The sequence below is a fragment of the Tyto alba genome, unplaced genomic scaffold (genome assembly GCF_018691265.1).
Source record: "Tyto alba isolate M040663 unplaced genomic scaffold, T.alba_DEE_v4.0 Super-Scaffold_13, whole genome shotgun sequence".
In the NCBI taxonomy this organism is placed as follows: domain Eukaryota; kingdom Metazoa; phylum Chordata; class Aves; order Strigiformes; family Tytonidae; genus Tyto; species Tyto alba.
In genome coordinates this window covers 5,109,406-5,133,017 of record NW_024881275.1, presented here as the reverse complement: position 1 = coordinate 5,133,017, position 23,612 = coordinate 5,109,406, and the positions used below count along the sequence as shown (strand labels likewise).

The 23,612-nt window shown below is 40.4% G+C and overlaps 1 protein-coding gene across 1 annotated transcript in view; it reads left to right on the top strand.

Annotated features, from left to right (window-relative positions):
* The first annotated feature begins 8,299 nt into the window (after positions 1–8,299).
* Positions 8,300–23,612, top strand: part of RASA1 (RAS p21 protein activator 1) — a 70,501-nt gene continuing 55,188 nt past the window's right edge. Inside the window, exon 1 of the mRNA XM_042788141.1 lies at positions 8,300–9,003. Coding sequence (XP_042644075.1) covers positions 8,582–9,003 — 422 coding nt within the window. The 5' untranslated portion in view covers positions 8,300–8,581. The remainder of the gene's footprint in view (positions 9,004–23,612) is intronic.

The window sequence follows — 23,612 nt, the reverse complement described above, 5'->3', positions numbered from 1 at the left end:
CCACTTTTGCAAATATATTTTATATGCCTCACATTCAAATACTGGTTTCTGTACAGTCAGTAAGTGTATACACAAATTTTGTTGGCACTGTGTGAGCAGTCATTTTAACAAATTACTGGCTTTATGCAGATCTGATGTCCATGAAATTAGATCTAGCTACATCTTAGCTAAACTCACATCTGTTACATGGAACATCATTTCCTTTCATGATTTTTCAGTTCTCAGTGACACCGTTCATGAAGATGTTTATTTCAAAATACAGCTCAAAAAGAGATGATTATTTTCTGGTAACTGGAAACTTAAGTGAAATTTTTAAATTAAAAATTATCTAATTTCCATTTTTATTATTTTAAGAGCTCCACTATACAAATATTCCTCAAAAAGACCAATATATAGCTAGTTGTTACCTATATTACAGCTACATCTAGAAATAGTCTATTTAAATTTTACTCTTTAATTGTTCTATTAAGCAAGGATATCAGTTTCTGCTATCAATGCAGAATATGAGACTGCTGTTCATAATTTATGCATTATAGTCTTTTGTTGATTTTTATAGGTTAAGCATATAACTTTATTTACAGGAACACCTGTTAGCTATGTGTGACAGAAATATCCTTTATTTAAATACAAGATATAGGTAGGCAGCTTATCTTAAATCACTGCAACTAATAACCACACACTGAGAATGTATTTTATTGAAATTAATGAGAATGATATATTCCTCAACAGTGTGATTAACTGTTTGTTTAAAAGTGCCAGGGTAATCAGCGTGAAAAATTGCCTGAGCGTGAAATGAAAGACAGTGCTCCATGCAACGGCTGCAGTTATCCTGCATAGGTTACATTATGGGTCTGAGAGGAAGTTCTGTAGGTGTTACGAGTGTAATCGCATTTTCCTGTTTGTTCATTCTTATCACTTTTTTCTTTCCCTAGCTCCTGTAAAAGCACCTATACAAACATCCAAATGATACCTAAACAGCTGCAAAAACACAAAGATGTCTGCCAGTGTGCAAATTTTTGTCTATCAACAGTCAGAGATATGCTGCATAAGGCTGAGGTCATTCATTACTGAGAACCCTTATGGAAATCAGCTGTAATTAATTAAGCAGGGAAAATTATCACATACAAATTATTTTAAAATTCAAAATGGAAAAAAATGTTGCTTGTTCTTTGTAACTCAGTTTTTCATCTTTTCTTATGAAAAAAACTTAATAACTAACAAATCAGCTTCTAAAAATTAGGATACTTTCATCATTGCTTAAAAAATAACTGTTCAGTAGATCTATAAATGGAGTCAGTAAATACTTACAGGGTCAGGAGAAAATCCATATGTGCTTTATGTGAAGGCATAAATTATAAATAAAGATAAGTATAAATAGATGGATTTCTCTCATATTAAAATATAGGCAATAATATGGGATTCAAATTAAAGGACCACAGTCTTTAAGTAAGAGTGACAGAGAATTCATGTAGCCCTTGTTCCTACGTTACTGAAGTTAAAGGGGTGTTTTGCCAGGGCCTTTCAGGGACATAAACTTCAGTTCTCAGAGAAGAGGAAGAATGCTGGTGCTGCTTAGTTAACTATTATATACTAAAAAAGACAGCCAGTTTGTCAGAGAGGATACTGATAAGGACAAGGATATATGAAAAATCACATATGGAAAAATCACAAGCAGCTTTTCGAAGCAAATAATTGTTCTTAGGGGTGCTTTTTTTTTTTTTTTCCCATCTTGTTATTATAATTTGACTCTTGCAACATTTCCTTTGGAGACATACACCATTTGCATGGCTGGTCTATTTTCTGGGCCCTGTGTCCACTTATGCCCTTGCAGTTGCTGCTTTATTTCAGGTAGAGCAAGCACTGTGCCAGCTACAGATGCCAAGCAATATTACATGATAAGCACACTCCCACTTGCCCCCCATGTGCTAAGATAAAATGCCACCACCTCTGTGACTGAAATTTACACATCTAAAGTTTATAGATGGCAGTTACCTAACAATATCCTTCCTGGGGAATGTCACCTATACGACCCACAGTTTGGGTTCCACTTACTGATCAGTTTCACCCAGTCTCTAGATTGCTTCTTGAATTTTCAGATTTGTCTGTAAATTAAAACACAACACTAACAATTCCAAGTTAGTACTTACCCAGGGCTGTGTGTGACCATACAGCACAGTACAATGCTCTGAAAACAAGCCAGCACAGGTGCACCTGGATTTGAACATGATATGCCTGAAATAACAAGTGTGATCTCTGAAATGTACTGCTTTGTCAATATATTTTGCCAAATACAAGCTGACAGTTATTGAGAAGTAACAATTACAACTAGAAAATCTAAATGTAAGAACCAGTAAAATCTGCATTATCTGTGCCTATTTTTAAAGTAACTACTGCAGGAGGTTTATGTGAAGTGCTAGGACATCAGTCTAAACTTAGCAGGTAAAATGGATCCAAAAGTCAAAACACTGGCTTTTCTAAAAATCAAAATCCTGCAACATCGTAAAAAGATGTAGCCAGGGACATCAGCGAATATGCATTTTCTCAGACACATACAGAAATGATAGAAAAGTATTTGTCCACAGGAAAAGTATTCCAATGCACGACTTCATTGGTTTTGCTCTGCACAATTTCATTCTTTTTCTGCACTCTATTATGCTATAAGTACTTTTAATGGTATTAGCCTTTACAGGCACGTTTTTGTAGCACTTGGATAGGATTTGTGGAAAAAAAACATTGTCTGCTTCATTGCTGTAGATTTGAAAGTAAAAAGGCCTGGGCCCTGATTTACCAGGCAAAGGGCAGCCACAAACAAAGCTTCTGACTCTCTGTTAGTACAGTCCAAGGTGTGGCCAGGAGGCTGTGCAATGCCTCCAAACAGAGATACTAAATGCTGTTAGTCTTGATTAAAATAGTTGTTTCTGAACATTTCACTTGCTGATACATTGTATGACCTCAGATTAATATTCAGTCAGATGAATATAGCATGTTTCCATCAACATGTCACAAAACAGCATGCTAAATTTCAGGAAGACAACAAATGGTCTAAAACTGGAAATGTCTCAAACTGAAAAATACAGTACAAAATACACAGTATTTTGAAAATTCATTTGTCATGTTGTAATAATTAAAATAAAATATATATCAACATCAGTGTACTACACTAAAAAAAAATATTTTTTAGAAGTCAACAATAAAATAATTACTCTCTGACTAAACTAATAAGCTCTGCACAATATTTAAATGGTATGGCATAGAAACTCTGCACTTTCTAATTCTCAAGAAAACTGCAGTGCAACAGGTTCTGAGCAAATCCGTCAGGATGTACAAATAATAAAGGTAGGAAAAGTATTTCCATCAGTGTTCCATGACTGGAACAACTGGGTTGAGTTTGGCCACACTCAGAACAGCAAGGAACACGACTTGCCAGGAAAAAAAAGATTTTGAGCCTCAATGTTCTAACATAAGGCTTCAGACACAAAGAATTGTTGTGCTGAAGCTGAGTATTGAAGTGTAACATCAATTTGTTTCTGAAAGGAAGATTGGCTGTATGCAATGAGGGCTCATGAAAAGAGACTGAAATCCCACACAACTATTTACACCAGCAAACCCATGAAATATGCAAAATTAGAGGGGAAGAAAAAGACTTATTTTCCAGATGCAGCCTGCAATGAAGTGAGACAAGCAAAAACCTATGTCTCTATGTAATGGTACTGTTCTGAAAATGAAAAAAGAAAGTAAATAATTACAGACAACAATATAAAAACTTTTAAAGTCATTTTGGAAGGCAGACAAAAGAAATCAAAAGAACAGTATCACATAATAATAAAAATTATTACCCCAAAGAAGTTGTTCACAGATATATTTGCATCTGCTTAGGAGACAAAAATAAAGGTACCAACCCAGTAATTTTAAAATGAATTTTAAATCGTATACATATTGACTTTTAAGATAGGATAGAATTTTTATTAGCATTGGGATTATAGTCTTTTATTTGGTCTTAATTCATCTCCATCTTAAACTTCTATTAGAAAGGATATCAAGCTACACAAGAATAAAATGAGTAGGGACAAAAGGTTATGGAAGAGTTCGGAGTCTGAGAGAGATAGTTTCTCATGTGAGAAAAATGTTCTTGAAAATCAATAATAATCAGAAAGTCATTAAACAAAAATAACATTTGTAAACTGCTGAACTTTTAAAATGAAGGGAAAGATTTTAAAAATAGCTTATCATTAATGATCTATTCTGAGATTCAATACAAACAAAATATTCAGGGCAAACAGAAGTTTCTAATTTGTACCACGAACATGGGAGAATTGACAACACAGACCCAAAATTAAATGTGCAGACAGTGATCATGACTGTTCAATGATTACCTTATGATAATCAGTCTGGGAACACAGACAGCTTTATTCAATAAAAAGAAAAGAAACTATAAACATGACAGAAGTGAAGAATTTAAGTTACAGGAAATAAAAATATCAGTATTCAAGTTCTTGCCTAGACTCTGCCTACCTTTCCACCTCTCCAGCAATACATGGGGTCTCCTGTGGGGTTATAACAGCTATGCAGGTAGGAAGAATTAGTGTTCACTCTGTACGTGTTTACTACACAGCTGTGGGAGTACAAGGGGAAGAACTGGAATAGTTGGAGCATTCTGGGTTCTTCATTACAGGAAGGCTGCTTTCTTACCACTCCATCCTGTGACAGAAAGACTGAAAATTCCCCCATTGCTACTTACTTCTGAGATAGGATAACACCTTTGGAAAAGTCGAAATCAACTCCACTCAGGTAGAGAAGAGAAGCAGGTGGTGTGCTGAAATGAGTGAAAGTGAAGGTTACATGGTGTTTGTATCCATGATCCAAACACCACCTTCTCTATAAATAACTGAAATACTGGATCATTCATTTCACACGGCTTTTCATCCTAATAAGCATTAATGTTTAACAGCTTTCAAATGTTGTAAAAAAACCTAATTAATCCTCTGACACATCTGTCAAATAGCTTCTTATTTTACTGACGGAGAAAGTTTAACTTTGTTCAAATGACTTGCCCAAGGCCATGCAAATCAGTGACAAACCCAGCCTGAAAACTCAAGTTCTTAATCATGTATTCAGCTGCCTGGAATATCTCATCAGTGTCACTGTTCTTACGGTACATACTATTACATTAGTCACGACAAGTATCCTATATAAACCAGGGTCTATGACTTTGTAATGTGGTTCAAAGGCCTCAATGCCACCGTAATTCACATGCCACTAGACTGGAGATGTAGCTGTGGATCCCAAAGCCTTTGTGAGTCGCTTCAAACTAGATATGTGAAGAACACCTGCCACTATTAACAAAATAAAGGCAATTATGGCAGCATCTACTCCACGCTAGCTAATTAAGTGTCCCGATGAACAGCCAGGAAGGGTGTCCGCTGCACCCCCACCGAGCCACACCGGGCTGGGGGGACACCAGCGAAGGTCACTGCGCCCCGGGCTCTGCAGACAATTGTATTCCAGCACCAGGGAACACTCAGTTTTATTTACAAGCACAGGCACAGACTGTGTTAGTCCTCCACAGGCAGAATCCCGTACTAAGAATTTTATTTACCGTAAGTCAAGAAACGAACAGGTGATTTTCATGCAGCGTTAACATACGTGCAACAATGTCCTTTTATGTGTCAGGCTCAGTTTTAGCCTTTCTACGGATCGATCTTGAGGTCAGAAAAACCATAATCTACTTGTGTGTTGACATCTCAATACTGGAACAAGTGTAAGGGATACCAGATCCAGTAGCCAGCAGAGAAGAAACCATATATATTCCTGGATTCACCATCCTGCAGACTGACTCTCAAGGACGTGCAAATAAACTTTTCAGAGAATCTAGCCTGACACCACCCACACAGCAGGGATGAGGACTAACTATCCTTGGATCATTGATACCAGGAATTTCAGAAAAAAAGACATACTTGCAAATGCACAAGAAGTATCAAGAAAATTATGGTTACACTTGTTCCTTCATCCAAATATATTCATGTAAATAAAGCCCCATGAAGGCTTGTATAACGGCAGTCAGCTTGCAAGCCTTAGGAAAGAGGAAATGCAGGGTGACGTGTGTTACCTGCAGCGCCCGGCAGCCTGGGACAGATAATTTTGCCTGCAAAGTGAACAGAAATGGTGTTGTCAGGGGTAGCAATGCAACAACTCAGCTGACCTTACTAGAAGCTCTCTTTCTGTGAAAACCTTGCCAAATTTAAAACTGCTCTCCCCAAAATAAATCCCCTGAAGGAGGGCCATAGCCACATTAGACCCTCTTGAAGGAAGTTCTTAGGTTAGCTGTCCTTCCAGTCCCCACACACCCATACACATGCTCCTGCCCTGGAAGGCATTAAGAAAAGCCTGCCTTATGAAGGGAATCTTAGAAATATTTACACTGCATTTCTATATTTAGGCATATCACTATTACAACAGCAGCAAGGCTGAGTTAAAATAATTTCATTTAGAAATCTGTGAGGGAAAGCAAACAGCAGTAAATAGAAACCCACAGAAACAGCAGGATGCAACATTATTTTAAACTACATTTATAATACTGAAACATAGTAATGCAAAATCAAAGTTGTAAGAGTTTGACATTGTAACTGCAATTTCTTCAACAGAAAAATAGCAGGGAATACATGTGTTACAATGCTGTAAACCGAGGGCTAGAGCCAGCTTCTCCTTTCACTGACACTGGGCACAAACCCAGCATAATTCCATGGATTAGTGGTGTAACTGGAAGCAAATTTTGCCTTTAGAAGGCAAGATATGAAACTTCATTTTAGCAGATAAAAAGAGGTTGGCTGGAGAGCCATGAAAGTGGGAGTAGTAGTTTGTTTTAGTGGCCTCAGGAAAAATTCACTTAATACTTTTGGGTAATGCAAAGCTTTGAAAACCTGAATGTTTAGATGCCTTCTGAGGAGTCTTGAGAGACATACAAGTGTCAACGTGCTGCTATTTGTCAGCTTTCTTCCCAGTACCAGGGGGAGGAAAAAAAAAAAAAAAAAGATATATCTACATATTAAATTGCCTGGTAATGTTTGTCACACAGTGTCTTCTTGATCACAGAGGTACATGTGAGGTGAAGCTGATGTGCCAAGTAAACCTACTTAAGCTAGCAAAATTATTAATGACAAAGATAGGCTTGTGGGGTGTGAGAGTTTTCAGGCTTGAGTAACAAAAAAAAAAAAAAAATTACAATTTCAGGAAAGTGCAGAGTAAATATCTTTTCAGTATCAATGGAGTCACAACTCTTAGAAGATAAACAGTACCTCATGCCACACCTGGAATACTGTGCTTGGTTTTGGACCCTGCTATACAAAAAAGCTGTGGCCAGGCTGGAGAGAGTCCAGAGAAGGGCCACAAAGACAATCAGGGGACTGAGGAGCTGACATGTGAGGAAAGGCTGAGAGAACTGGGTTTGTTCAGACTTGAAAAGGCTTAGGGGAGACCTTATCCCCATGTTCCAGTACTTAAAGGGTGGCTACAAAGAAGATGGAGACTCCCTGTTTACATGGAATCATATGGAAAAGACCAGGGGTAATGCATGCAAGTTACTCCTGGGGAGATTCTGACTGGACCCAAGAGGAAAATGTTTCACGAGGAGGACAATCAGCCAGTGGAAAAATCTCCTGAGGGAAGTGGTGGATCCCCCAACATTGAACACTTAAGATTCAGCTGGGGTGCTGGGCCATCTTGTCTAGACAGTGTTTGTGCCAAGAACGGTTGGACCAGATCATCCTTGAGGTCCCTTCCAACCTGGGATTCTGTGATTGCAGAATCTAGGATGCCTTTTTTTTTTTTTTTTTTTTTTTTTTTTTTTTTAATTGCTAGAATACCATGTCTTCACAAGAATATGTGAAGGAACGGGTCCTTTTTAACCCGGCTTCCCTGAGAAAACCAACCTGAGCGGTCAGCCCGTCGGAAGTCACCCAGACCCCAACCGCCGAACCGGCGGCGGATCCCCCCCCACCCCACCACCAACACCCGCCGCGTTTCTGATCCGCGACGGAGGTGCGGCACCGCGCCGAGGCTCCCCCCCGCCCAAACCCCGCCACGCACCCCGCATCGCCTCGCTCCAGGAAAACCGCATTCCAGCCCCTTTTAATCGCCTTCCCCCCCTCCACCTCAGCGCGCTGAGGGCAGAACACTCCTCGCCCCCCCCCCCCCCCGCGCTCCCCCACAGCCATTCCCGCCCTCGCCCGCCGGCCCACCCGCGCAGGCGTGGTGAGGGGGCGGCGCGCAGGCGCGGTGCGGCGCGGCCCGTCTCGGCGCGGCGCGGTGCCGGGCCGGCCGGCGGGGGGTGAGGGGCGGCGGGAGCCGCTCCTTGGCGGCCGCCGGGGCCCTGCGGAGCTGCCCTGCGCTCCCCGCTCCCCGCCCAGCCGGGTATTGTTCCCAGCCCGGCTCCACCGGGGAAGTTTTGCCCTCGTCCCGGCCGCGCTCCCCGCCGGGGCGGGGGCCGCTTTGTCGCCACCTCCCCCGGCGTGCGGCGGCCGGCGGAGGGGGGCCGGAGGAGGAGGTGTGCGTGGGGGGGGGGGGGGGGGGGGCGGTGAGGCTCAACATGATGGCGGCTGAGGCCGGGGTTGAGGAGGGCGGCTCGGTTACCTCAGCCGGGACGGCAGGAGCCACCGCCAGCGCGGAGCCGGGGCACTACCCCGCCGTCTGCCGCGGGAAGGGTCTGGGCTTTCAGGGCTCCTTCCCGGCCGGTTCCGGAGGCGGCAGTCCGGCTTTGTGTTCGGTGCTGGGGCACCTGGAGCTGGGCGCGGGGCCTGCCCCTTCGGCGGCCGGCCCGGGGCAGGGAGCGGAGGCGGCTCGGGCGACCGATCCCGGCACAGCCGCTGCCGCCGCCTTCCCCCCGCTGCCGCCGCCGCCCCCCTCCTCGGCTGGGGGTCTGGGGACTGTGGATGAAGGCGACTCGCTGGACGGGCCGGAGTACGAAGAGGAGGAGGTGGCCATCCCGCTCAACGCGCCCCCCACCAACCAGTGAGTAGCCGCCGCCCCGCCGGGGTCCGACACGCCCGGCCGCACCCCCCCCTACCCCCCCCCCCCCCCCCCCCCCCGGCTTTACCCGGTGAAAAATACGCGTGGAAGTCCCGCTGAAGTTTTGCGTCCCGGTTCCGTTCCGGCAGGAAAGCTGCTCCCCCCCCGGGAGAGTGCCCCGAGGAGTCCCGCGGCGGGCAGCCCGCCTCCGCCTGCCCCGCTCCGCAGCCTTGCGCGGTGCCAGCGGCGAGGTGAAGCTCCCCGTCGCTGGAAGGTGCGGCTCCGGTGACACATGGGGTCCGCTCCTTTGGGGGGGGGGGACGGGACGGGACGGGAAATGCGCCCCGCTGGAGCCCGGTTAAGTGTTTTTTTTTTTGCAAGTTTTCACAGCGATACGACAGGCTGCCAGGAAGAGTGAGCTATTCCGGTTGTGGTTTAACTACCTGTTGGGTAGACTTTTCCAGTCCCGGCTGGCGCCGTAGTCTTTATCAGAAGGGCCATAAACTTTTTTTTTTTTTTTTTTTTAAATAAAAGTTGACCAAAATGCTGTCCATGGCATAAAATAATTCATATGCCATGTCATTATTTTGTATTACATTGCTTTCTACTTAAAAAAAGTTGCTTTTCCACTTCATTCACAAACATAGCTAAAGTAATGCACACGTGTTTTGTGCTTTTTAAATACGGGCAGTCTTGAAACGCTGATTTAAAATGAACTGGAATTAAGTATATATTATAAAGCGTTAGCATAGAGGTTATTTTTCTAAATAATGTCAAACTGTTTTGCTGCTCAGCCAATTTAAAAAAAAAAATTAATTGGGTTATGTTTGGAGAGAGGAGACAGTTGAAAAACAAAAACTGTAAACCTGCAGTGAGGTTTTATTATACTTATTCATTCATTAGGGTAATCGGGATCCCTGCAGTGCTGGTAATAGAAAGAATCTTGCACTAGAGGCAGACCAGTTCTCTGTTTATATTGTGTGAAATATAAGATCAGATAATGTTATATAGAGTTCATGTAATTAGTAAGTACTCTAAACGCAGCCTTTGGATTCAACTGTAGAAAGTCTGCTGCAGGTTTATATAAAGCACTTGTAGGGCTTCTTTTAGAACAGAAAATAGCCCTCAAGCAGGTACCATATTCTTCCCAAAATTAAATTGCTTCAAAGGCTTAAATTCCTTTCATCAGTATCTAGAAATATGCTGTTCCTGAAGTTACATTGAGTATAGTCGATAATTTAGGGTTTTGAGGTACAGGGTGGCAGATGTATTCAAGATATAGGTCAGAAAGTTAATCTAAAAACCCATCTGAATTTGACTTCTTTTTTATATTCTCATGTAGCTCCACTGTCAGAGTGTTAACTTCTGCACTATTTCACGTATTTCCAACATTTTGGGAGCCATTGCAGTTGTTAGGTGGGCAAAGAAATGTAACATTGTAGGATTTCATTTAAATTAATCTCTCAAACCTTGACAGGCTTCCTAGTAATCCTTCATTCTTTTAATTTCTGGACTGCTTGTGGAAGTTTGTAAACATTAAGGCCTTGTTTTGTGAAGACAGTGTTTGAATAGTCTTAAACTTGTAGAATTCCCTAACAAGCTAGAAATCGGATTAGGCAGATTTGACAAAGGATAAGGAGGGAAATAGAAGCACATAAAAGCAAAGTTACTTCTTCGGTATTGTGTGCCAAGCTGGTGAAATACAGAATTCGGTTCTTCTGGTTTTCTGTCTGAAAGATCAGACTGCTGCTTCTGTTAGACCCAGATAAATTCCTCAGAGAACTGAGGAAAAAGCCAGAAAACAAGCTTTTTTGAAATATTTTTAGGAAGGATGGGTAATTATTTATTAATAATCACCTGTTTAATACTAAGTAGTTGTTACCACATCTACAATTCTGAGTGGATTTTGCATTCAGAATATTGTCTTGTGAGTCATGTGCAAGCACGATGGTTAATGAAAAAGGATGTTAGATTTCTGACAAGGAGTACGTGCTGGGGGAAGACTGCCGAGGCCAAGATTTTGTTTTAGTTGACAAGGGTACTTAACCTTATTCAGACAAAGGAGACGCTTAAGTTTTTGCAGGACCAGGGCATAGCTCTGTAGTTAAATGTTCTTCTCTTGAAGGTTCTTTATTACAGATACATCCAAGAAATAAAATACATTTTAAAAATTGATTCAGAAGTTCATACATCCATATACTTAACCTTTCTCTTTGTAATTTTGTCCTTGATGTGTATCTTTTCCATAAAATTGACTGATTAAAATAATTAGAAGCCTTTTTCCCTTTTTTTTATCTCTTATTTATTTTATACAGTATCAGTTTTTACCATTCTCAGTTAAGTCATTTAAATTTGCCATATGTCGATAGTAAATTGTATCCTTTTGGTCCTGCTGTTTTATTTTGGAAGTGCCCTTTCTTTGTAGTCATACCATCTGTTTCTGTGGAGTTGAACTCTTGATTTATTGCCAGAAACAAGGATCAATATTATCTATCATCTTACATAAGTAAAGGTCCAGTATAAGTCTTTAAGAGCAGTAATTGATCTTGTAATTTAAACTTGGATTAAACTTCTTCAGTTGAATGTGATTACAAAACTGCTGTTCCATTTGTTTAAATAATGACTGCCAGCTCCACCCTTTCCCACTTCCTCCTAATTCATTCAGTTTTTACAGGAGGTGTGCAGGGTTGGTTTGGTGGATAATTCCACGATTCTGTCAAATAGTTTAGTTTCTTTGTGTTAATTGCTTATAGTATATTACATGTACATCAGAAAGTCGAGAGTGCTCTTCATTCCTGACCTTGGTTTATGAGATATAAAATTACTCTTCTCCTGTATAAGAATGAAAAGGCATTCTTTCATAACAGTAACGACTCACTAGGCTTCTTTGCCTTCCCATGGACGTGCATCCCATTTCAGGATTTACTGAATGGTTGGTTACTGACTCCAAACAAAAATATCTGACAAAAGGTGCTGCTGGTGTTTCCAAGTTCCTACTCCAATCTTAAATTATACTTTTAAGTATAAAATAAAATTAAGCTTTCTGCATAAACTTAGACAAAACTTGATCACTTTTTCATCTCCTAACTTGTTTTACAAATAAAAAAACCAACCAAACCAAACCAAACAAAACAAACACGAAACAAACGAAATCTAAGTTCCCAGTTTGCAAATGTTAGGCCATAAAGGTGTTACAGAACAAACATTTTTTTAAACATTTTTTCATACCATATAGTTGACATTCTGGCTTTCACAGTAACTAACCTGAAAGGATGAGAAGTGAAGTAGGTGTAAGTTCTGCACTTCCCATCAGGGTGCTGTAAATACAGTTTGTTCAGGGTAACCAGGATGTGTTCTTTGCTAGCAAGCACCTAATACACTTAATTTCCTCTTCTCTTTTCCATGTACCTAAGGAAAAGGGGAATGTGTCTTCTCTTAGTGTAAGGGATTGATAGGTTGTCTTTATTCGCAAACTGAAAATCCATAAGCAGGGTTGACTTTTATCTTCTTTGATCTGGAACAAAATTGACTTAAGGCTTGTCTGTTCAGTGTGTGTGTGTGTTTTTTCATTTTTTCTGGAGCACAGCAGTAGCATGTTTATATTGTAGCTTAATGCTAGGTGGGAGGCACAGGATGCTAGGGAATAAAGTGGGCAACCCTGTGTTTGTTTTGGTCATTTTTTTCTGTGCTTTCTATCCCATTTGTAAGGCTCACTGACAGAGGCTGAAATAGTCTAAGGAAATGCCTTTGGATTTAATGAATGAATGCTATTTAATTTGGTTGTAAACTGACAGTATGTGGAATAGTTTAGTTATTTATGTATTTAATTAAAAATCCTAGTTCACAAAATAATTTTAGATCCTAGTGTTGCATTAAGGTGGCAGAAGCAGTTCCAGTATATTTCAGCAAAACTGACATTTTCATGCGGTGCTTTTTTGAGCAGTGGTTATCTGTTTGAAATGGAAATCAGTTGAAATCAAAAGCTATCAACCATACAAAATTAAATAGACTGTCAGAATATTGTCTGGTTAAAAACAAATTTTACCCAAGGCAGATGTAGTCTTACAGTCACTCTTGGTGCCTGTTTGAGGCCGCATAATAGTGAGAAAAAGAGCTGAAGATAGAAATGGATAGCAAAGACTTAAATAAGCATGGATTGCATGAAAGTAGAACATTTTTCTACCCAAATGTAGTGTGAAGTTCTAGTTTCTTCACATCACATGAGTGTCCAAGGTGGCAAGTCCAGAGTTCTGCAGTTTTTGTTTATTTCAGTAACTCATGAAGAACAATTTTTATCTGAATAATGGCTCAAGGCATTTTTTCCATACTGGTGAATGAATCTGTTGCGCTAAAAACTGGGGGGAAGTAATACTGTCATTTTCAGTTAGCAACTGTATGAATAAAAAAATGAAATATGGTATAACTTGATTTTAGTGTGTGAGGCTTCCTTTCCATTTATCAGTTAATGTGGTTAGCAGGTAAACATGTCTTATTGAGAAAATTATTTTCTTTATTAATTCCTGTTCACTACAGAAGAGAAGCTACCTTATTTTTCTAAAGTTGATGAGTAGTGTACTGATTTGGCCACTTAGAAAATAGACCTGAATATAAATCTGGTTTTAGTTCTGGCTGAATGTGTGGTGTTAGAAGTGCTGTCTTAAATGAATGGTTATAAGCAGCAGAGCAAAATAGTACCTAACCATATATAGGAAGTGAAGCAGTAAGTAAAGTGAGTATGTTAGGTACATGTATAAATGAAAGCTTCAGATGAAGAAAACCAGAAGTACAACAGCATTTAATGGCAGAAGAAGTTTGAGGAGGATTTTTCAGTAGTTTAGTCAATATTTCTAGTTAACATCTGATGATGTCATTTTGTTTATACAGTGAATAGAGTCTCTTGACCTCCACTTTAGTTTTTATTTTGTGTTGTGTATTGACTCCCAGAACTTTGTGTGGGACTTAGGCACTTCATCTACTGGCCTACCCTATTAAGAAGCATAATATTGTACCATATTTCTTCACCTTTTCCTGTCTTAATGTTTTGTGGCTAGGAAGTGGGGAGGAACACAAATTTTAACAGTGGGGGCATGAGTCTCTTCAGTGTAGGACCCCATCTGTTGATTCAGTCATAAAGTCCTAGAGCTCCCATAGCACTTTTCCAGTTTCTCGCATAACTTTCTCCTCTAATAAAATAGAACAAAAAATCTTGGTATTTGTCTCACTGGAAGGCACAGTAGGAGGGAGGAGAAGGCATCTTGTTTTAACGTTGTCTTTGTACTGCATAGAAGTATTGCAATGAAGCTGTTATGCATTCCTCTGTGTCCCTCTGGAGTATGGTCAGTACCAATAAAATGTTGCCAGTGCTTGACAAGTTTTATATACTTGCCTTGTTTTACATACTATATAAAGACTGCAGGCGGTCTTCAGTGTTTTTTATTTTTATGTAAAATGTCTGCTCTGTCACTCTGGAGCAGAAAAAAGTTTTCTATTCTTACATGAGTCTATCTTTAAATTATGTTTTGTGCTGAAGGTGGTGAGGAGTAGTCAGCATGGATTTATGAGGGGGAAATCATGCTTAACCAACCTAAAACCCTACTACAATGAGGTCATTGGCTTGGGTAGAAGGGGAGAGCATTTACCTCAGCTTTAGTACGCCTTTGACACCGTCTTCCATAACCTCCTTGTAGACAAGCTGACAGTGTACAGTTTAGATAAATGGACAGTGAGGTGGATTGAAAACAGGCCGAATGGCTGGGCCCAGTGGGTGGTGATCAGCAGCACAAAGTCCAGGTGGAGACAAGTGACTGGTGGTGTTCCCCAGGGTGTACCCAGGGGCCAATGCTGTTTAACATTTTGATTAATGACCTGGATGCTGGGACAGAGTGCACCTTTAGCAAGTTCGAGGACAATGCAAAACTGAGAGGAGTGGCTGAAACACCAGGTGGGTGTGCTGCCATCCAGAGTGACCTGGACAGGCTGGAGGATTGGACTGCAAGAGATCTCTAGAAGTTCAACAAAGGAAATACAGATCTCTGGCACTGGGGAGGAATAACCCCAAGCACATGCTGGCAGCTGACCAGCTGGATAGCTCTGCAGAGGAGGATGTGGGCGTCCCGGTGGGCAGAGCCAGCAATGCACCCTCATAGCAAAGAAGGCTAACAGAATCTTGGGCTGCGTTGGGAGGAGTGTTGCCAGCAGCTCAAGGGAGGTGATCCTTCCCCTCTGCTCAGCACTAGTGAGACACATCTGGGGTGCTGTGTCCAGTGCTGGGCTCACCAGTACAGGAGAGACATGGACTTACTGAAGCGGGCCCGCTGCAGGGCCACCAAGATGATGAAGGGACGGGATCATCTGTCAGACAAGGAGAGGCTGAGAAAGCTGGGACTGTCCAGCCTGGAGAACAGAAGGCTCGGGTGGGTGTTATCCATGCATATAAATACCTGATGGGAGGGAATGAAGATGAGGGAGCCAGACTATCCTTACTGGTGCCTGATGACAGGGCAAGAGGCAATGGAAACAAATATTAAAACTTGAAATTCCATTTTAATACAAAAAAAAAAAGCACTCTTTTTTTTTTTTTTTTTTATATATGGGGGGTGTGGTCAAACGGGTGGCAGAGGTTACCCAGAGAAGTTGTGGAGTCTCAGTCTTTGGAGATGTTGATCCCGAGCAACCAGCTGTGGGTGACCCTACTTGTGGGGGGGTGGGGTGGGGTGGCTGAGAAGGGGGGAAAGGTTGAGAGCTAGATGATCCCCTGTGGTCACTTCCAACTTAAGTGATTCTGTGTATGTATAAACATACTGATTATAGTTGAGGATCAGTGTTACAGGACATATTGCTGAAAATTGTGACTTGAAGTAGACAGGAATAATGTCGGAGGCAGTAGATAATAGGGGAGACTTTAAAGGAAAGTACAAAAAAATCTTTAGGTTGGAAAACAGAATATTTCATTGTTTTCTGTGTAGGCAGATCTTAATATTTCTGCTGTAAAAGCTCAAGAATTTGCCTTTTAAAATAAAAAAAAAGGCTTTCTAAGGTAGCTAATGATGCTCCTTAAATATTTAATAAATTTGCTTGGATTATCTACCTTTTTCTTCTAAGGTATGTTTTTATTACAATTATCAATGTGTACAAATTAATATGTATACCAAGCAATTTTGCTAAATTAACTCAAAAACTCCAGTCATATTTCAGGAATATGGATATTTCAAGCTCTCCAGGACACTCAGTGTACCCAGTCAGCATTCTGATAAGTTAGCAGTCTAATTCTTGTGATGATCAGGCCCTAAAAAAGTCATTTTCATCTTCAAATGTCAGTATTTTCAGCTGCTTCTCAGGCTAATGTCGTACCAAATCAGTTCTTTTTTGTTAGGGCTTCCTTTTTTGTTAAACTGAAATAGTAATAGTTGTTCATCCTCAAGTGCTAATTGTTTTTTTTTTGTGAGTATAGTGTCATCAGGGTTGGAATATATAGAATCATAAAATAGCCCAGGTTGGGAGGGACCTTGAAAGATCACCTGGACCAACCTTTTGTGGAAAGGGAGCATAGCTGAGCTTAGCACTCTGTCTGATCACATCTTGAAAATCTCCAGTGAGGTTTACCTCTGTTCCTGGGGAGGTTGTTCCAGTGAATGATTGTTCCAACTGCAAAAAAAAAAAAAAAAAAAAAAAACCAAACTACTGGAATACTGTGATGAGGTCCCCCTGAGCCTTCTGTTCTTCAAGGGGGAAGAGGCCTAACTCAGTCTTTCCTGACAGGGGCAGATTCTTCAGCCTTTTGATCTTTGTGGCCCTCCTTTGGAACCCTCTCCAGTCTGCCCTCATTCTTCTTGAATTGTGGGGACCAGAACTGGACACAGCACTGCAGATGTGGCCTGACAACTGGGTAGGGTGGGATGATCATGTCTCTGCTAGCAGTGCCCCTGTGGAGGCAGCCCAGCATCCGATCTGCCTTTGCTGCTGCAGCGGCACGCTGCTGGCTCATGCTCAGCTTGTTGCCCAGTGAGACCCCCAGGTCCTCCCCAGCAAGGCTGCTCCCCAGCCACAGATCCCAGCCTGGACTGGGCTCTTTGGTTAGTCTGGCCCAGGTGCAGGACCTTGCACTTGTCTTGTTAAACTTCATACTGCTCTTGGTAGCCCACTCTTCCAGACTGCCCATGTCTCTCTGCAACATCGATCACCCTTCTGATGTGTCCCTCTCACTACTCAGTCTGGTGTCATCAACAAACTCAGTGCAGGTTCTTTCAATCCCATTATCTAGCTCATTTAGGAAGATTTTGAACAGCATGGGGCCCAGTACAGGTCCCTGGGTCACCCCACTTCTGACAGGCCACTGATGGCCGTGCTCTGAATGTGGCCCGTGAGCCAATTTCCTACTCATCTTACACACCAATCATCCAGTCTGTGTCTTGCCAGCTTGTTCAGTTAATGTTAGTGTCTAGATGTTAGCTGTATGTAATTAAATTTGAAGAAGTGCAGTATGTGACTACATGGAAATATTTAAGATGTTACAGTTTTCTGTTAAGGATTACTGTCACTGGCTTAGCAGGGGTGGGTATATGATTTTCTTATTAATAGCTACCTAAAGATATTTGGACAAGAGTTTCTTCTATTAACTTCCCCACTGCTTTTTTTTCCATAATAGTTTCCAGAAAGCATCTAGGTTTAGCCAACCTTTGATAATCAACTCAGAAATCATATGGTAATTATGTGTAGATTTGTGTAAGAAGTTTTTCTAAAATTTTGGTCTCTTTTTTTTTAATTGTTATTATTTTAAGTCCACCTCTTGCTTTCTGTGAAATTATGTCTATGTATGTAAACGTTCACGCATAGATAGGACATGCATAAAAGGATATTGTGTCTGTGGTTTACTCACTGGATTTTGTATGGTTATTTTATAGATAAATTGCATCATCTTTTTCTGTATATAAAATTTAAGAATAACTATTTCCTATTTCCATCTGTTAATAGAGTAACACTGGAGATGTTACACAATTCAAGCTTGGATACTTGCTTAATCCAGAAGAGTAAGGAATTTCTTGGATTATTTTGTTCAAATCATACTTTTTCCCCAGATTTTTTCTTGCATAGATTTTGGTGCTTTCTAAGCATCTGTGGAGAGATTTTTTTTTTGTTGTTGTTGTTCTTTCCACTCCTTAGCAATAAAAGGGATGCTAGAAAAGTGTCTTTATTCCTCCAAACGGAAAGTGTTACCAAGCCTCTGTGTAATTATCTCATTCTGTATTCCAGTCTAGAAACGGTTTGGTTTTTATTTTTTTCTTTTCCTAGTTGTACACACAGCTGGTTTATGTCATGCTGTTAGATTTGTTTGTGTATGGATTGTACTCTCTGGGTTATATTCCCCCACTGTTGTTCCGAAGTGTGTGTGCAAAGTATTGGACATCTTTTAATTCAAGACCTTTAACTATCTTTGATTTCTAGTGTGTAACTGTCAGGGTTTTCTCATAGAAGCAGTTATCTATCCATGGGTGCAGTGCACCTCTCTAGAGAGGCATTCCAGCTTGCAAGAGGAGGTGAGAGTAGAGCACAAAACAAAAACCTGTGCTTGGTTAGAGAGGGCAAGGTGCAATGAGCAGGAGGAAGGTGAAGGAGCCTCTGGTACATTAATGAAGTTAGTGATACACAAGATGAACAACATCTTAGAAATTCCTTAATTATTGCCAAAGAGGATGTGCAGATTTGTGTAGCAGTATTAACATTGTTTTTATAGTAGTTAGCTCAAACAAAAAAAGGTGTATTTTTGATCTGAGGGCATAAGTATGAAGCATGTAAAAATGGGAAGTTTCTTGCTAAATCTTTAACGAGTTCCAGAATTCACTTCCTAATCTGATCCTTCAGTAAGAAAATGCAAGCTGTTTCAGGAGCTATTTTTCAGCCAGTTTAGCTGTATTTCACCTGCTCATTGGTGGCTTTTGCAAAAAAGAGATAAGGAATCAATCATCTTTTCAGTAAATATGTATCAGGTAGGATTGGAAGAAATCTTTCAGCTATGTTGGGTATTAGGCTGTTTACACATCTATCTCTTAAAGCTTATCATTGTTTCTTACAGCAGTTGAAACTTGTGGAAACTTTCTTTCCTTAGTGAAGTTATTTAAATGTATTCCATTTTGACTGTATGCTTATCTTGCTCTTTCATCTTTGCATAGTCTTTTTGTTAAGGTGTACTGAGGTTTTTCGTTGATCTGTTTTGTTTTAGCCCAGAGTTAATGTAAACGGCTGTAAGTGTTTCAGTGGCTTCTTTTGGAGGGGTGTGCAAGTCCCATGGCTAACAGGTTGGCATGGCTGGTGTACTGAGGAGTGCCTGTGGTAGTGACTTTACATGCTAGTTAGCTGGTTTCTAGTCTTGAAGTGCAGCAAGGTTCAGTTTTTCACCTGCTGTTTCTAAGGGGGTTTAGAACAGTCAAATGAGAAAACCAGAATTACTCTTCACTAAGCTTACATGCATAGGGATGCAGAAGGGATAAAACCCCCTCCCTCCCTAGAAGAGTATGTAACACTCAATTTCACGAAGAACACTCACTTGGCTTCAAGTTAGTTTCAGCCCTTGTTTCATTATCTTAAAGATTCATCCAGTGTAGTAGTTGGTACCTATTTGCAGAGGTTTTTCTGTCAGGAAGTTGTTTGTAACATGGAGAACTGCAGAGACTTGATCAAAAATTGGTAACTACTGGATAGTAACTAGCAAGACAGAAGGAGGATGTGAATTTAGTGAATTCTGAGTGAAATTTACCTTAATTTAATCTCTACAAATAATGTGCATAAAGGAATTAATGCAGCCTTACAAATCTGACAGAGATGGGGGGTAAAATGTTAAAAGATAGTCTGGATAAAAATGGTAAAACTAAGAATGCATTTTAGGTTGAGAAACTGTAAGACTGAAATGAAACCTGAACAGTGGATAGGAGCATCAAGTCTTCAGATAGAAAGCTTGAGGGGGGATGGTTGGTGTTAAGAGGGTAAGAAGAAACAAATAAGAGTACAGGATATTTTGTTGTGTGTGTGTTTTTTTTTTTTTTTTTTTCTCCTCTGTCTGGATGAAACTGTATTGGAGATTTCTGTGTATCATTTGAAACTGAGGATTTTCTCAGTTCAAGGTAATTATCTCTGCTCTCTTTTGCTTCTAATAGGAACAGAGCTCACATAATCTCAGGAGGTGATAACAGGAATCTGTAATGTGTGAAAAGTACTAAGGCAGTGACTGAATTCTTAGGAGGGGAGCCCTGACCATGATTCCTACAAGTTCTCCATTCTTACGGGTTTTGTTGAAGCAGCAAGGTATGGCTAAGAGGAGCTTTAAGTGAAGGAGCTAGAGCATTTGATGACTGATTTTCCTGTGCACCATAACTTTCTAGACGGAAGGAGAGAGGTCTGCAGCTGTTATCGACATCTATATTTGTACTAAGTTGCTGAAAAACACTTTTACTCCCCTTCAGCACTTTCTCCTGCATTCCCTCCTTCATAACCTACTGTGTTCCTAAGTAAAAATTGCAGTGTACTCTTAACAGAATCCTTCAGTGGAACAACAGTGTTTCATAATACTTGCTTTTTCCACATGTGAAAAGGAAATATGTAAATAAAAGGTTTTGGTTGAACCATGTGACATGCTTCCACACATAATAGCAGCTGCCTCCTTCCAGATGATAAATTCACCATCTGCAAGCTCTTTGTGAACAGCCTGTGCCTTGCATGGGCCTTGCGGTATGTCTATGTTGGGGGCCAAAGTCCTGTTAGTGTACCATCAGCTGGCTAAGAGGATGCAGTGTAGTTTCATCCCTGCTTGCAGTAGAAAGTGCTGGCTAGGCCTGGTGAGGCTAGTGTGACTGGATGTCTGGTACCCAGCATCTTCCATAGAGTGAAGGAAAATTAAGGAGCTCTTGTTTGCAGCCAGAGGTAACAGCTCTCACTGCAGTGCAACTCATTCCATGAGATTCATGACTTGGCTTTTGGTTCTCAGCCACACGATGTGGCTGTGGTTGTTTGGTAGGGACCATTCTCCTGAACAGCTGTATGTTGCCTGTGTGGATATATAAGCTATTTGGGATGATGTTGTGTCTGTGTTCTGTCTGTTTGCTCTAATGAAGGTTGTGATACATAGAGCTGGACTTCTGAACATGCTGCATTTGATTTAGACTGGCAGACAGGAGTATTTTCTTGCACAGCTTCACCTTTCTTTCACAGACTAGTTTGTGTCGCATGTAAGCCTGTTATTGGTATTAGAAGCAAAATAAAGGTTGCAGTTTAAGTAACAATTTTACAAGTTTGTTACAACAGTTAAATGGATGGTCATGGAAAAAAAACCCCTAAATGGTGATCTATAGTTGCTAAGACATTTTAAAGACAAATCACTCCATAACATTCTGTTGCAAGCCTACTTGCATTTTCTCTTTTAATGCATCTCATAATAGCTATTGTATTGTCAGAGCACTAGCTGTGATTCAGAATGTCATTTAATTATGTTTGCTCAAAACTGTGAAAATAGTGGATTGTCAGCATTTAAAAATTTTCAAAGTTAAAGTCAGAAATAAAAAAGTGTTTGTATGTAGGACTAGGCAAGCAAGCAGAGGTGACTGACTGGAAGTGATAGTGATCCTGTCTTTGGCAGTGATGGAGGATTTATATCTAAGGGGTAGTGAGTTACGGTTTTGAGTGCATTCATTTGATGAGTCACAGCCACATGGGCAACTTTATATTTATGAACAGCTAGGCAGGTTTTTTATTTGATACTTTACTATCCAGACCTTAATTCCTTTCATGAGAAGTGTAGTGCACTGTAGGTGGGATTCCCTTTTACATCTGTTCAGAAGCTGTATTTGATGTAAATCAAGGGATCTGGTTAAGTGTTGTGTCTGACTGCGAGCACATTAAACTCGAAGCTGTTACAACTGCAAAATGCTCAAGTTGATCTTGACCTGTAAAACTCAAAATGATGCAGAGCTTCCGAAGAGGGAAAGGTAGTTTCTTGTGATGTATTTTTGCAGAAACACTGAAGTCAAGCTTTATTATGATGCCTGATTGAGGGTTAAAGCCAGAGGGTCTGGGATTTATTTTATTTCAGAATTTATGGTAGCCTGGTCCTATCCTTCTGAGTGTTCTGCGCTCTTTATTTTCTGATGAAATTGCAAGTAGGGCACATTCTGTAGTTTAGTCATTTCGGTTGTACTTTCTTTGGATATCACTGAGTATTGAATGGATATTCTTTATAACTGATAATACAGCATAAGTGATCTTCACCTTTTTCAGTAGTATGAAGTTGCTTAGTACATTACCAAATACTCACAGAAAAATTGGTCTATGGATGTATTTCAAAGCAAGAAAGTCCCAAAACCTTTTAACAGAAGTATTAAAAAAAAAAAAAAAAAAAAAAAAAAGATAATGCCAATGCTTAATTGAGTACTGGATATCATTACTTCGGGTCAAGTACTGCAATTCTGTAGGATAGTCTTTACTATTTGCTACCAAACTACTTGAAGATAATGATACAAAGTTGCAGAGTGCATCTTCATATAACACTGAAAACAGGTGATAGCTGGATGAAATATAAGACATGCACTTTTAAAAATGAAGTCTTTCAACACTCTTACACTGTATTTTGCTTGAATAAAGCAGTTCTGTCTAGTGATGAATCTCTGCTCTCTGAATTTAATTGCACTCAGAAGTTAACTAGATACTTTTATTTCAGAAAACAAACCTTTTTCTGAAATGGGGGAGCAAATAATTTTTATGTCTAGGAATTGCATTGTTATTAACACTCCCACCTTCCCCATTTCAAAAGCGTGCCTTTAAGTTTGGCATTGTAATGCAATGTGTCTTTCGAGAGTTAAGATTATTTTTCTCAAGTGGGTGATAAATAGGAACAAATAAAAGCTTAGTGAACCTATTGTTAGTTTAAAATAGGCTTCATGGAATGTTGGTTTCAAAGAATTTCTTGATCAGGAAAGTTTCTTGGGTCTCTGGGGAGTTTTTTACTTTGTGAAAGTTGGTCTATCCAGAATAGCTGGGAATGAACAAACTCGGGTTTCAGCTGTGCTGTGCACACTGACAAGAATATTTCATTCTAGGTACTCCAAAATTGACAGTCTTGATTTTGCTTGATTTCCTAAAGGACCCTCATGGTAGAAATAGTGTGATCTACTTTTTTTTTGCAGACTGCCTTTAAGCAACAGGTTAAAGGTCCACGCGGCCGTGTTGCTCTGGAATGGGATGAGAAGGGATCTCACTAATGTATCTCAGCCTGCAGCAGCTTCAAGTGCTGTATGTTCTACAGACACAACAGCGCTTTTTCTGGTTTAACTTGTTTTGTTCAGGATGAGGAAGAAAAGCAGAGAACTATACTAGTAAGCGTGCTGCTCTGGCCAGGGCAAACAGTATCTATGCTGGTGCTGCTTCTGCTGGCATAGGTGATGTTTATCAGTTTAGTCTATCTGATTTTCATGCTGATAAAAGCTCTCAAAACTTTTGCTTCCATTTCATATGGAAAAAAAATGCTTCTGGTTAGGTTTTATCAACAGCCCAGCTATTAGGTTTTTTGTTTTTTTGGTTTTTTTTTTGAGCTGTAATCTGTGCAATTTTTGTTTTTCTTGCATATATTAGTT